Here is a 16,119-nt window from a genome sequence, read left to right as displayed (position 1 = left end):
CTGACGATGGTGCATCCATACACTCTTCCTCAGGACTGTACCTGTGTTCATTCCTAAGTGTATACTTACCTGTTTGTCAGGATGCCCCTGCCGTCCTTGTCTAGAGTAGGTCATTTATGTTACCAATATTTCATGAGTTTATGTAAACGTTCATTTTGTTTCATTTCATAATGCATTTGTGTGAATGAGAAATGTTCAGCTAAGGAAGCATACCCTTAATTCAGCCACGACTCTGGAGTAGCCATCATTTTCAGGGACTCTTTAACGCCCCCTTACTGCCTGCTTCAATTTTAGTTTTTAGCACGTGACTTCATTGCCTTCTAAGAACATCTTACCCATGTAGCGTATCTGAGAATTCTTCCTCCCCCCACCCCCAGAAAATGAGACGTTGCTCTTATATTGAATAATAGAGCCTGAGTCCTTTTATTTCTCTTACCCACAAAACTGGGTTTTGAACATAAATTTACAATCTTGCCCAATATGGAGCAGAATTGTATACTCGGCTGTATGAAAGGTATTCTCCTATGTCCTCATGCTTTCAGGCCCTGGCCAACTGAACTGGCAGTTAACCGCACTGAGTGTTACCAGCTGTCACCGTCACTCCCGGTGCCCTTCCTGGAGACTTGACTGCGTGCCATTCAGAGTAATCCATTCCATTCTCACAGTCCCCTTTGAATTCCGCCCTATCATCTCCAGTTTACAGATGAGAAAATTGGGTCTTAGAGGGTAAGTGCCTTGCTTGCGGTGGCAGCTCACAAGTGCTGTAGACCTGGCCTTGACCCTGGCACTCTGGCTCTGCTGTCCAGCTCCTACTCGCCCCTGCTCTGTGCAGCATCCCAGTTCCTGACGCTCCGTGTTCCTTCCCACCTCCCCGCCTTTGCACATGCGCGCCTCTGGCCAGAGCGTTCTGCACCGCCCCTTTCCTTTGTCTGTTCTATTCCTAGTCATTCTCCTCATCTTGAGCTAAATGTCGCTTCCTCAGAGAAGCCTGGTGAGTCCCACGCTGTATGGTCCCCTAACAAAACCAAACCCTGAGCGCAACACCAAGCTCATTGCGGCCTGCAGACGACCTGTATCCCAGATGGGTTTGGCTCACACGTTCTCAGAGCCGGTGAGGACCAGCGTGTCCCTCTCTGCTAGTCACCAGGCCCTTGCTCCTTTTCAGTGTGTCACCTCCTCGCCCCAAGGCGAGCGCATTTGACAGAGCTCCCCTCCCCGTTTGGATACTTGGTAGCACCCTGTGCGCCCTGCTGGGAGCTGCTTGGCAGGTCATTGGAGGAGAAGTGGGGTGTGAGGGCTGCTTGGGAAGCTCTGAGTACAGTTTCCCTCTGTGGTTCTCAAACTCATGATCCCTTCCAGCTCTAACCCTCTCTCGCGGTCTAACCCTCCGTGCCAGAGCTTCGCAGACTCTCTGTGGGGAAGACCCAGTGATCTGGACCAATACCCCCAAACCATCCTGAGGCAATAGGTTTATAAAATATATTACAGATGAATTACTAGAGAAAGAAATATTTTTAAAGACAAAATGCAAGCCCAAATTTTGTTACACGATTCAGACATAGCATGACCCTTTCCTCGCTGTCTGTCCTTGTAGACTGACAGTGGTCTCCAGACCTCATTTTGATTCGCACTTACTAGTTAAGTGACCATCGGGAGGGTATTTAACTTGTGAGCCTTCACTTCCGTTATCTGTAAAACGCAACCAATAATGAAATCGTTCAAGTATCTGTCATCACCAAGTACGTGCTGGATGTCTATTAAATAGTACTTCATTTCCCGCCCTACCTCAGTGCCTAGAAGAAAGGATGGAAATTGGATTTACTCTCTTCTTCTCTGTCTTCAGCACGTCTGTGCACCAGGCAACTGGAGATCTGGTTTCTTTCATGGGAGTGATATTTATAATAGTTCATCTTGTACTGGAACGATCATTGCTGCTGGCTTGTCTTTGCTTCTTGGGCTTTTCAGGAAACAGCTAGGAAATAAATATTTTTTAGAAAGAGAAAAATATGTCATGAATTCATGCTAATATTCCTCATTTAAACGTAAAGTTAACTTCTTTTTGATGCCGAAAATCTTGTTCTTAATGGTTAATTACCCATTTGCTTTAAAGTAAATGTGTAAATAACCCCTGGAAAATAACAGTGCCAATCTGTTATGCTCAGACAACTGAATGTGGTTTTAAGATTTCTGTGTAGTTCTCTGTGAGTTTAGGATATATCTCACTAGAGATGCAAAGTCAAAATACTGTTTTAACTCTGTGAAATGGTTTTTCTTTGTTTTACATGTCATCAGATTAATTTGTTTCTGTTTTTATAGCTTTATCAATTTCATTTTTAAAAATTACGTAAACTATATGCAGGATTCCAAAGGCAGAATTAGACACCAGGTACATTCCCGGAGGTCTAACCTCCATTCCTGTTTCCTCCACCTCAATCTCTTCTTTGTCCTCTGGATAACCATTAGTTGTTTTTTACTTAACCCTTCATCATTTCTTTTTAGGAATATAAGGAAGTCGGTATGTTTCTCCTCCCTCATTACACCAGAGGTTCCCGTGTGAGCCCGTTCTGCACTTGGCTTTATTTCACTTCCCGTTCTAGTCTGGTGATCCCATAGCAGTATATCTCGATCTTCTCCATTCATTTTCACAGCTCCATAGACAGGTTTTGTTCTTGTGCCGTGGCCTGCATCGACAGACTTTTGAGTTGTTTCCAGGACCTTTGTTGTTACAAATTTGCCACACTCAAAATCATTAGTCATCAGAGAAATGCAAATCAAAACCACAATGACACACCACGTCACACCCACTATGGTGACTAAAATAAAAGACAGGCCATAACAAGTGTTGAGCAGGATGTGGAGAAATTAGAACCCTCACACATTGCTGGTGGAATGTCAAATGGTGCAGCCAGCCACCTTGGAAAACAGTCTGGCAGTGCCTCAAAATGTCCAATATAGAGTTAACTAAGAAACAGGCAATTCCACTCCTAGGTATACAGCCAAGATACTAAAATGCATATGCCCATCAAAAACATGCACATACTATAAATGGTAACAACATTATCATAATAGCCAAAAGGTTGAGACAAATATCATAATAGTCAAAAGGTGGAAACAACTCAGATCCCCGTCACTAGGTGAATGGCTAAACAAAATGGCATCTGTCCAGACAATGGAATACCATTTAGCCATTAAAAGGAGCGAAGTACTGATACATGCTACAATGTGGGTGAACCTTGAAAGCATTGTGCTTGGTAAAAGAGGCCACATATTGAATGATTCTGTTTGTATGAAACCTCCAGAGTAGGCAAATCCAGAGGCCGAAAGTACATCAGTGGTTGCCAGGACTGGAGAGGGAGGGTGGAGTTTCTTCTTGGGCTGATGAAGGTGTTCTAAAGTAGACAGTGGTGGTGAGCCCACAGTTTTGTGAATTTGCTAAAATCCCCTGAACGGGATGCTGTAAAAAGGTGAGATTTATGGCATGTGAACTGTAATCTCAGTAAAACTGTTATAAAAATAGAAATTGTGCCACAATGAATAACCTTGTGCAAACAAAATTTCACGTGCCAATGTATGTTTATCTACAGTCCCAGAAATGGGATTACTGGATCAAAAGAGAGTAAATAAATAATTTCTGGACTAGGTATTGCCATTTGGACAGGTGAGGAATGACATCTCAGTGTGATGATAACTTAACCTTTCTCTTACTGTGAACAGAGTTGAGCATATTCTGATATCTCTGTGGTCCACCTGCATTTCCTTTTTTCTGTGCCATTTCTGTTCATGTATTTCATCCATTTTTCTATTGGATTGTTGGTCTTTTCTCAAGTTTTACAAGTTCTTTATATATTAGAATATTAACTCTTTGTGATATCTTACAAATAATTTTTCCGGTTTTCATTTGCCTTTTTTAAAAAATCTAGTCCAATTTTAAAACCCATTCCCTAAGGTTTCTGGATTTTGAATCATAGAAGAGCTTTTCCTACTCGTAGCTTAGAAAGAGAATTCACTTACTCATAATAGTAAACTATAAACTGAGACCATTTGGAGTTTATCCCGGTGAACAACGTTAGGAAGAGGTCTACTTGTATCCTTGTTTATAGGGCTGCCCAGTTGCCCCAACATTTTTGAGGAAGGGGAGGAAAAAAGTCCTACATTGCCTGCATGTCTGTTGTTGAGTATTTCTGGTTTGATGGAGGTGTGTTTCAGGTAATTGCACCAGCAGCAGCTTAGCAATGAAGAAGGAAATAAAAAAAGAAATGCATCATCTATAATCTCTGACGCTACCCAGGCTGTTTCCAGCATGTAAATGTGTCTTGTTCTTTCTCTCTAGGTCAATGAGTTGGATGGCATTCCCTTGATCCTGGACAGCTGCAGGCCTGATGACAGAAACCCTTGTATCCTTGCGTGTGAATCATGGAGCATTGGTTCCCAACCAGGTGCCTTAGCGCACCAAGTCCCCTTCCTGGGATTCATGTGACATGCAGCTGGCATGCTTTCTTACTTGCTTCTTCCTCAGAACTATGCCGCTTGCTCAGAGTTAGGTGCTGGCCGATCAGTGAGCTGAAATGTTCAAGGTAAACAGAACATCCTAAACCAGCCTTCTGATGGAAAGGACTTTAAAACTCGGGGGCCCCTGTGTGTGCTGCATGGCACCAGTGTCACCTTTCCAAACCGTGTATGTGTTCTTTGGAGTAAATGTGAAGAATTTTACATTCTTTTGCTATAAAGATTCTAAGTACTCAGTCCTTTGGGAGAGCCATTTAGACAATGGTTTGGTGACGTAGAAGCATGAGGGGCATTGAGACCCCAGCAATAGGGAGAGACATTTCAATGGCACTGAACTCTCATTTTCGATGGGTCCTGTCCTGGGATCGTCTGTGACTGAAGCTGGGGGCTCTGGCCCTTGCCCTTACCTAGATTGGGGGGGGTAAGGGGTGTTCCCAGGGGACTTGCTTCGCCAAGTACTTGCGCTGTAGGAAACTGGCCTAGTGCGGTGGCCAGGGACCAGGGACCGGATAGAGCCTTTTTAGGTTGAGAAAAAAACTGGTTAATTTCAGGACCTTCCCTGGTGAGAGCTAAATATCCGGCCAGCCCCTTCCCCTGGCTTTGTGTTAATCGTGTGTGGGGTGGGGTGGGGTGGAGGGGGTGCGAATAAGGCTCTTGTAGGAACTTGGAGATGTGACCCTAGGGAGACAGTGAGGAGCCCAGCCTAGGACAGGAGACAGAGGAGAGGGGCGTTTTAAAATCACATTCCCCTTTTTGTGGATGGAAAAATGCTCATTTATGCTAAAGATACTGTCATGTCTGAGTAGCAATAGGAAAAAATTTCTTATGTCAAAGAGCAGACAGCTCACAAGCTTAGTCAGGGAAAGACAGACCGTCTCCGACTATCCTTCTAGGTGAGACAGTGGGCTTGCTGCCCGGCATTGTCATCGGCCACTCAGGCTGGGCTCCTGCGAGTTCTGAAATTATTTCGGTCCAGAAAAGGAAAGGAGGGAGGAAAGAAGAAAGCTTTTCATGGCAGGAAAGCAGTAGGAAAACATTCAGGTGCTGGTGTCGATTTCCTGATGAAAAGGGTGATTCATCATGACAAAGGAAGTGCACCCACTGTTTTACTTTTCTGTTCCCTGCACTGACCTTCTAGTGAAAACGGTTTTTGTCACCAGTCTGGCTTTTCCAGCGCACAGGATGCTGAGCCCCTCAGCCACATGATCGGTGCCCACGGCCTTCCTGCAATCTCTTCCCTCAGGGCAGTTAGGGAGCCCTTGCCATCTTCACACACGTGACCGTGTCTGCACCAGACGACGCCATGGGCAGTGCTGTTGGCTCACCCGCCCCGTTTCCTAGGTGAGCACGTAGGTGAGTCTCAGTGACTTGTCCTAAAGATCAGGCCCAGAGTTCAGACTTGCCCTGTGTGCCTGGTTCTTAGCCACCTGCCACACTGCCTGCTCACCAGTCTGGGAGGGGACAGAGCACGGACAGGGAAACCATAGTAAGTCTTCGTGTAGCAGAGAAATTACTCAGAATTATAAGTTGAAAACATTTACATGGATACTCTATAGAGATAACTGGTTTTTATGATGATGGTGAAGCATTACAAGCGCCCAGAATCACCTCTAAATTGTCAAGAAAAGGTAAAATATTATATGTTTAGTGTGATGTGTATTCAGTCATTCTTTAGAGTTCTATTAATTAAAGCTACCAGATTTTAAAGGCATATAAAATAGGCATAAGGTATAAGATAACATACTGAAATATCAGAGCAAGGGAGAAAGTGGTTGATCAGAAACAAGGATGTGCTACATTTAGAGTCCAGAAATTCGGTCCGTCCACGTGAGCCATAAGTTACAGCCTGGCCTTGGTAGTGGTCACAGCAGACAGTACGTGCTACTACAGGTGACAAGTAAAGCGTACACCAGCACCCCTTCTATACTGTATCTGCCCCCCCCCCACCCCCACCCCTTGCAGGCAATGCTTCCTGAAGATTACCAGTTACCCTCACCTTGCTCCTTGCCTCTCGTGCACTTCGTTCTTAGGGGGTGTGTTTTCCTATGTTTTTTATTCATCAAAATCCTACATCTGAATTGACTTTTTTTTTTTTGTAATGCCAACAGGTGTTGAATGGGGGTCCGAGATCTCTGGCTCCACCCTCCACACTTTTCAGTTCACTCTCTTAGCTCTTCTGGTAGTTGCTTTTGTCTTCCTAAGCAGTGTGCTTTGCTGTTGCTTCTTGATATATCACATTGTGATGTTATCTATTTGTTGTGACCCAAGGATTCGGGCTTGTATGCCACCTCCTGTCCTCCCCCTCACTTCCACTGTGGTAAAGATGACAGATCCCAGTTACTGTTGCCTTCATGACCGCGAAGCCAAGTGTCTTCTAAAATGTTTGTTTGCTATTTGGGTTGCTCGTGTGTGTGTGTGTGTGTGTGTGTGTGTGTGTGTGTGTGTGTACGTAAAATGTACTGGATAAACCATTTTTGCCTGTGTTTTCATTGGGTTATCTCTATATTTATTTGTGTATCTTTATACATTCTAGATAGAAGTTCTTCGTCAGCTACATGTGCTGCTAATACTTTCTTCTTTTATTCTGTGAACTTACCTTGTCATTCTCTATAGTTTGTTTTGATTAACAGAAAAATTTTTAGTCAAATTTATCACTTTTCTGTTACGATTAGATTTTTGGGGGTGTGTATCTTGTTAAAGAATTATTTTCCTACCCTCAGGTCATGATGATAATCTGTAGTCTGAATACCACAGTAATTCACTTGGAGTTGATTTTTGTGTGTGGTGTGAGTTTGGGGTCTATTTCTATATTTTTCCACGTGAACACATAATTGTCCCAGCTCAGTGAATGTATTATTTTGGTGACCATTCATTTAAAGTGTTTTCTGGTTTCTATTATGGTTTCTTTTTTGACTCGTAGATTATTTAGAAATTCATTTCTTAATTTCTAAACAAATAGGAAATTTCTAGTTATCTTTAGGAGATTGATTTTTAGTACAAATGCATTATGATCAGAGACCACATACTTGATGTTCTGTGTCCTGTGAAATTTCCTGACACTTGCTTTATGACCCATTATTGGGCATTTTTTGCAAATGTTCTGTGTGTGCTTGCAAAGCACGTCTACTCTCCAGTAGTGGAGTGCAGTGTTTTACATTTATACATTAGGTCAAAGTCTGTAAAACTTCCATATTTTTATTGATATTTTTTTTATCTACTTTGGTTTATCAGTTATAGAGAAAGAGATTTTTAAATACTAGCCTATGATTATAGATTTGTCTATTTCTCCTTTTAGCTGTATACATTTTTTCCTTTATATATTTTGAGGTAATGTTACTAGATAAAGGTGTGTAAGATAGATCTTGAGATATGTCCCTGTTGTTATTAAAAAATGACCCTCTTTATCTCTAAAAATGCTTTTTGCTTCAAAGTCTTTTTTGCCTAATATTAATGTAGCTACTCTAGCACTTTTGGTTGGTATTTACATGGTGTAACCTTGTCAGTCCTTTTATTTTTAACCTTTCTGTACCCGAGGTGTTTCTTATAAACAGCGTATAATAGTTGTTTTTTCTTAATGTAGTTTGACTGTTTTTTAGCTGTTGCATTTGTCCCATTTATATTTAATGTAATTACTGATATATTTATACTTAAGCCTCTGTATTTGTCCTTTCTATTTTATTTTATTTTTAAATTTATTTTGGATTGTTTCTGTAATTCAATTTCTTGTCTTTTTCTAGTTTAAAAGTTCTTTTATTCTTTTTTCTGTTCTGTTAATAGTTCCCTAGGAAATTACATTATGCATTCTTAACTAAGCAATATTTAATGTTTCTCAAACATTTACCCCCTTCCCAGATAATACAGGACCATTTAGCACTTCCCAGCTTATATGCTGTTGTTGATGAATATCTTCATTCTATTTTTCAAACCCCATAAACTGTTATTGTTGTTTTATAAATTCATTGTTCATTTAGATCTATCCACACATTTACTAGTTTCCCAGCCCTCTCCCCCTTCTGTCTCTCTCCAGCTCTCTGCAAACATTTTCCTGCTTCCTGAAGTCCTTCTTTTAGGATTTCCTTTAAATTGTGTCCATTGGTGGGGAACTGAGTTTGTTTGAAATGTTTCTCTTTTACCTCCATTTTTTTTATCTCCTGTGGAGAGCATATGCCAGGTGCCAGTATTCTGTTGGGATGGTTGCAGGTTCTCAACACTTGAATATGGATACTTTCCCTTAATTCCACGATTTCCAGTGTGGTAGCTGCACCCTCTAGCGTATCTGGTATCCTCCTTTCCAGGGAGTCTCTGTTTTACCCTTTTTGTTAAATTAATGAATCTTTCAATCTTCTATTGAGATTGAGGGGAGAACTGGAGGTTCACTTGCTTTTCAAAATTTGCAGACAACCCTTCTGTTTTAATGTTCACCTTCATTTCACATTAAAGGGTCGCCGACACCTGAGTTGGGGGGCGTCCTACAGACCGATTGAATGGTAGGGTCAGCTCTGCTGGGTTTGCTTGTTGCTGGAGCCGCTGCACAGCCATAAGCCACAGGCCTGTCTGTTACCTCGTGTCTGGCTGCCTGCCTGTCGGCTTCCGAAATTCTTTTTGTCCTTGTGGGTTTACGCTTTTTAAAAAATGCCAGTAGGTCTTCAAAAGGGAGTATAGATGGATGAATGTGTTCATAAGCTTCCTCATTTGCTTATTGTCGCCAGTCCCCACCGTATTGCCCAAATCAGTGGGTACTTTACAGTTCTCATTAAAACTCAGTTCGCCAGAATTAATCACTTCCTCCTTCACGTACCACTTTTTTCTTGGCGTTCGTGATCGCACCTTCTCTTGGTTTCTTCACGTCTCCCTGGCACCTCCCTGTCTGTCTCCTTTGTTGCCTCCTCTTCATCACGACTTTCCAGGGTTTGAGTACTGGGCCTCCCAGAGCTCAGCGCCCTCTTCCCACTCGCTGTGTCTCCCTTCGGAACCCCGCCTCTCATTCATTTATTCATTCAGTGTTCACTGAATACCTTTTGCATCCCAGACATTCTTCTGGGCCCATGGAATGTAGGGCAGCTCTTACCATTTCCAGGCAAGAGATGACAGTGGCTTGAGTCAGACTAGGAACCTTGCAGGTGGGGAGACAGAGCTGTCATCTGAGTAGTCTCATGGCTTTAAATAGCATCTCTTCACCTGTGGCTCCTAAACTTAACCTCTAGGCAAACCTCTCCCTGAGACTCAGACATGTGGCTAACTCCCTGCATAACACTTTGCTTCTATGTCTCACCGCCATTCCAAACCCGGCATGGCCAAAGCTGAACTATTCCTGTCTCCCCACAGAACTGCCCCCTCTTTCTCAGTAGACGGGTGAATGTCTCCATCCCTCCAGTTGCTCGGTCCGGAAACCTGGGAGTCACTCACGGTGTGTTTCTATAGAGTAAATGAATAAACAAGAAAATGAACACACGGTAGCATGGTGAATACATGTCTGTACGTGTGTATGTTCTGTTGGGGAGGGTCCTGAGCACGAGAAATTTCTCCCATGAGTTCTTCCATTCTTCCGTGAATTAATTACACTTGGTTTGGCAGTGATATTATTTCAAATTTGTTTGGTTTCACCGCGTCCTAATAATGAACACCAGCCAAACTTTCGTTGAACTTTAGCTATAATACGTTGTGTTAAAAAAGCAATAGATATTTTGGCTGTGCCTAGACTAGGAACAGTGCTTATGTTAAATGTTAGTGAATGAAAGTACCCCCGTTCTCTGGTCACTCTGGACCCCTGGCCATGCCCATAAACCACCTACATGTGGTGGGGTGAGGGCTCGCGGTATCTTTGGACAGCAGTCCTTGCTCCGCACCGGAAATCTGTGGTTAGGACCCCGTGAAGACCTCTCCTTTTTTGGCCACCCTTGGGGATTAGGGACTTCAGGCTGGCATACCAGAAAACTAGAGCTAAAAACTCCCCCGGGCCAGGGACCAGGCTGGAAGGCTTACTCTCCCATTTCTTGGAGGTAGATTCTAGAGGCCAGCGGGGATTTCCAGCTCCAGGGAAAAGACGTCATCTCAAAGCGGTGGCTAACTCTGAAGGCGCGTCCTGGGCTGCTGTTTCGGCGACACAGGCCCAGCCAGCGCCCAGCTGTTCACTCACCCGCTCACTTGTGGATCACCCACAGTAATGACATAGTAGCAGACGCCGTCGGAAAATTCCAGCTGCACTACCACAGGGTCCGTTTCTTATTTGTCAGTTTATTGTGGCAAGTGGGATTTTTTTGTTGTTGTTTCCAAATAGAAACAGCTGAACTTTATTTGAAATGTTTTCTTTCATCCTTTTTTGATCTGTGTTTTGATCACTTGTCCTTGATGTGGGTTTTTTTAATGTTGTTTTTATTGGAGGGGAAGGGGACAGGGTTAGAATGAGAGTCCAAACAGGACTTTTTCTTTCTGTTTTCTTTTTTTTTTCCCTTCCTTTTCTCTTTTTCATATTGAAAGACCTCATTTGTAAGTTTCACTTACATGCTGAAATGTAAGTTTCTAGGAATAATAAGAAAACCGTGTTTCCCCCCGTAATCCCGTGTTGAGGAAGTATGGCACAGTGGCAAGAGCAACAGCTCTTGGGACAGACCGACCCACGTTCGGCCACTTCTTAAATTCTAAGCACTTCACTTAACCCCGTGAGTTTTAGCTTCTTTGTCTAAAGTGGGACCTACCCCACAGGGTGATGGTGAGTGTAAAATGTCACCATGTTTGTAAAGGGCCTAGCATATAGTTTCTCAACAAATAGATGTTCTTGTACAAATATCCTATTCAAGCTATTAATCCCTAGGAGAAAGGTGAACTTTCATCATCTATGATTGCACTGTGAGTCAATGGTAAAGCTCAAATAATGAGAATAATATCGCAAAACAGAATAAAGAGTCCATAAACAGATTCACACACAGGCCCCACTGCAGTTCAGGGAGTTAGGGATGGTCATTGCCTTAAATAGTATTAGATCAATTCAGTATCCATAATGGGGGGAAAAACCTGCAACCCCTACCTCACGCCATTCACAAATGTTAATTCAGGATGAATCATAGACCTCCACATGAAAGGTAAAACAGAAGAGCTTCTAGAAGACATCATAGACATAAATATTATAACTGAGAAACACTAGAAGGGGAAGAACACTGAAAAGATAATTGCGTTGTGTACACCTGACCGAGGCTTCGTACCCATAACATGTAAAAGACTCCTACAAAACAACAGGGAAAAGATAATTCCGTTTTGTGTGTGTGTGTTTTTTTAATGGACAAAAGACGCACTTTACAAAAGAGGAAGTCCAGCTCGCCAGTAAACATGGAAAGAGCTCAACAGCATCGGTCCTCAGAGAAATGCAAACTGAGCCCACTGAGGAACTGCCAGGGCATGGTGAGGGTGGAGACACCGTTTTTGGTGAGATGTAAACTGGAATAATCCCTTCAGAAGCCTTCATGGCAGTGTCACCGACGCCAAGCATGCCTCTGCCCCGGGAGCCAGCAGCTGCATCCCTAGGAGTGTCCCCCAGAGAAATGCGCATATATGTCCCTCAGGAACATGCAAGAACGTTCATACCATTATTTATAATAGGCCCAAAGTGGAAACAACCCAAATATTCACAGTAAAACAAATAAGTTGTGTGTCCATACCGTGGGATACTATACAGCAGGATAGAAGAAGGAACTGTAACGGATGGATGAGTCTCACTGACACACTGAGCTGAAGATGCCAGATTCAGAGAGCACATACTGTACGCTGTATGAAGTTCAAGAACAGGCAGAATTAACCTGTGATAGAAGTTAGAATAGTGGGTACCTTGGGGGTCGGAGATGGGCACTGAGGGGCACACAGGGGCCTCCTGGCTGCTGGCCTGTCCTGAGTGTTGGTCTGGGTGGGGTTATGTGATGTGTACTCATGAGGAGACGCATCAAGATGTGTGCATTCTCTTAGACCTCACGTTAAAATTTTAAAATTATTTACTCAGTTGTTTCTGTATGCCAAGTCTTGTGCATACATTATCTTGCACACAAAATAAGCAGCAGACTTTTTGGGGAACTATTTCCGTTTTACAAATGAGAAAACTAAAGCTCATAGTTTCCTAACTCGAGCTGGTCCAGCTTCCCCCAGCCCGTGAGGGGCAGGGCCAGGGTGCAAGCCCAGCTTTGTCCTGCACGGCCCGTGCTTTGGTCCTGATTTGAGTGTCCAGCCCTCCGTGTGGGTGCTTCACTGACTCGCTCAGTGTTTCTCTCAAGTGTCCTCTCCTGGGGAACGTGTGGCTGTCCTGCCGTGTTGGACAAAAGTCTTGAACTAATCTTGTTGAGCTCCTTGCACATCGTCCCCACTCACAGCTGAGTTCTGACCCTAGACAATGATCAAGGTCGATCCCAGAGCCCTGAGATGGTGGCTTCTTGCAAAACAAGTCCCTCTTCCATTCCCCACTCCTTCCTCCTGGAACGCTTTAGTTACGTGTCCCTTCCTCTTGGAATTCTTCCCTGATCCCCCTCAACTGAGCTGAGCACCTCCGTGTGGTCTTTCATGGTTCGGCTGTGTTACTCTGCCACTCCGTGACAATGTGACACAGGAGTACCTGGATATGTGACTCGGTCCCTCGAGGAAGTTGATCCTAGGCGGGGTCTGTGTCTCTTGCTCCTGCACCCTGAGTGCACACCCCACGTTGGACCCCCTGGACCCAAGAGCGTGTTACCAAAATGGGTTCTGAAGTACTTTGTTTTCTGTGGTGTCTTAGCTAGCTACTATATAAGAAAAGGCTTCTAAATAATAAATACACATACGTACATAGGAGCAGTGTCTGTTCTCATGTGCATTTTGGAAACTCTGGATGATAGGGCCACATCTTGGGGAATGCAGGAATTTCAGAATAAACATCGAAACCCGTCCCGTTCTGTACTTTTCTTAATGGGGACTCCAGCTTGTGACTGGGACTGCCAAGCAGCAACGACAGGAGAGCGTGGAGGGAAATGTCTTACACGTTTCAGGACGGTGCTCCTAGCAGGGTCTGGTGTTGGTAAAAGGCGTCAGTGAGTTTCCCCACCAGAGAAGCGCTTGTGCTGTGGCCACAAAGTGATGCACTTCTGCTCTCGGAGTCTCACTTTGTCCCTCCTGATGTTAGAGGCAGAGACGGGCTCAAGCCAGTCTGACCTCTGGTGGGCAAGGGCTACCCTCCATTTATTTCTGTGTCCCTAGTGTGAAGCCACCGATAAACCCTCAGTTACCATTTGTTCGGTTGTTATGCTGACATGACTTGAAAACTAGAAAACCTCTCAGTGCTGTTTTGCTTTAAAAAGGTAAATTTTTGGTTCGGCTTCCGAACCCTTTAATTTGCCCTTTTAAAGCCTCTCATTGATTCTTTTACCCCTCACCTAGTGCGATTGATGGTGTGCAAACCAGATCTCTCTCCCCAGCCAAAGTGCACAAGTGCAAACACACAGTTTCGCAGATTAGCGGAGACCTCCCCGGGACCCTGTGTGAAGAGTGGAGAGTGGGGCTGAGGATTGGGCGATAGGCACACGGGTGCCGCTCCCAGGCCGCTAAGGGTACAACCCGCTGCCACCACGCAGCCCCGCCCCCCAACACACACAGATGCAGGCCAAGTTGTCATCTAAATAGACCCATTCAAAATGCAAGAGGAAAGAAGACCTGCATTATATAGCTTTTGTGGTATCCTAGCAACTGGTTCCCCAGAGCTGGAAGCCGAGCTGGACAAGTCAGATGTAATGTCATGAATGAGGCTTTCACAAAATGAACTGTGTTTCCATATTCAGGTATTTTGGCAAATCATCAGACTCTTTTAGAATGAGACAAAAATGAAATGCTTCAAGTTGTACACAATCCTTCAGATTGTGTCCGATAGGCTCTTAGTTTCGTGTTTCTCGTTGTCTAACGTCGCTGCAGCCCCAGAGGGTAGGACTCCCAGTATGGTTACCACACTCGGTGTGGTACCGCCTGGTGGAGCCTGGCGTGCCGTACCTGTCTGCCCTCACGGCGCCACGTCCTGCTCCTTGCTGTCCTCTGGCCGTGTCGTGCTGAGCCTGATTTGCTCGGCTCGTCCCTGTGTCCCCTCTCAGGTCAGAACGCACCAGGTCCTGCTTTGTCTACTCGCATGAAGAGCGAGATTGCTGGAGGGTCGGTCTCATCACTTGAGTTAGAAGATGCGAGTTCGTCCTTTCCCAGGGTGAGGTGCCCAGTGTGAACTGTGTGGTCTGCAGGTGGCCTGGCGCTCACTCAGTGTCGGTCTGGGCAGGACCAGGGCACGACTGCCCACACACCACAAGTGGCGTGCACCTCCATCACTTTAGCCGCCGGGCTTCGAGATGAGTGTTTTCTTAATTTGACTTCTCAGTGGTTATTGCTAATGGTATCAGTGCCACCCTGTAAAATTGATTTGAAACCAGAAACAAAACTTTATGTGTACACTTATTGCCAGGAATTCTTATTCTTAAGGAACCGCTCCTTGAGGCTGATTAACTTAACGGAAGCTGTCTGATGAGTGTAACTAGAGGAAGAATGTCACCGGGAAGCAGGAGGCGTGTGTACTTGCCTAAATAGCCACCATGGCAGTTGTGAGTTTCCTAACCTAAGAGAGTATATCTAATTTAGAAACTACATGAAATGTTTATTTATTGTTATATCATTGTTTTTCCTTCCTTGTTTTTTAGAAAAAAAAAACTTTATCTTTTTAGAGCAATTTCAGGTTTACAATAAAATTGAGAGGACAGTGCAGAGATTTCCCATGTACCCCCACCCTTGCATAGGTCCCCCCATTTCAATATCCCCCAGCAGAGCGTGCGACTGACACGTCATCATCACCCAGAGTCCATAGTTTGAGGGTTCTCTCCTCGTGTTGGACGTTCTGTGGGTTTGGACCAACATATACTGACATGTATCCGTTATTATAGTGTCATACAGGGTATTTTCACCGCCCTAAACATCCTCTGTGCTCTGCCAGTCATTCCCCCCAAATACTGATCTTTTTACTGTCGCCATAGTTTTCCCTTTTCCGGAATGTCACGAGTTGGAATCAGACAGTGTGTAGCCTGTTCAGACTGGCTTCTTTCACTTAGTGACATGACTATAAGGTTCCTCCGTGATTTTTTATGGCTTCATAGCTGTTTTTTTCTTAGTGCAGACTGTTCCATTTTCTGGATGAAATACAATTGACCCTTGAATGACATGGGGGTTAAGGGCACCGACCCCGTCGAAAATCCACCTGTTAACTTTTGACTCCCCCAAAACTAGTAACCTGCTGTTAACCAGAAGCTCTACTGAAACATAAACAGTGGATTAACACGTTTTGGGTGTTATCTGTATTATATACGGTGTCCTTACAATAAGGTAAACTAGAGAAACAATGTTAAGAAAATGGTAAGGAAGAGAAGACGTGTGTACGGGATTCACTGACAAACACCCACGTACAAGTGGACCCACGCAGTTCAAACTCATTCGCAGGCCAGCTGTGCTTGTTTTTCAAGATGCTTTTCTCTACCGAGGATAGTTACACTGCTCATTCTGCACCTCCCCCGTCTCCCTGTCGTGTAAACTATGGTATAAGGCGAGCTCTGTACTTCAGAGGTTTTGTATCTGGTGTGTAGT

General features: G+C 44.2%; 1 protein-coding gene across 2 annotated transcripts in view; it reads left to right on the top strand.

Moving 5' to 3' along the window:
• The window catches only part of ATXN10 (ataxin 10), a 148,923-nt gene that overhangs the window by 116,049 nt on the left and 16,755 nt on the right, over positions 1-16,119 (top strand). For both annotated transcript variants that reach the window (XM_088795878.1, XM_019739234.3), the window contains exon 10: positions 4,331-4,394. In XM_088795878.1, the coding sequence (XP_088652004.1) occupies positions 4,331-4,394 (64 nt within the window). The remainder of the gene's footprint in view (positions 1-4,330; positions 4,395-16,119) is intronic.

This window comes from Rhinolophus sinicus, chromosome 1 (assembly GCF_057876585.1).
Source record: "Rhinolophus sinicus isolate RSI-liver-muscle chromosome 1, RSI-T2T, whole genome shotgun sequence".
Classification (NCBI taxonomy): Eukaryota; Metazoa; Chordata; class Mammalia; order Chiroptera; family Rhinolophidae; genus Rhinolophus; species Rhinolophus sinicus.
This window is presented reverse-complemented; position numbering and strand designations above follow the sequence as displayed.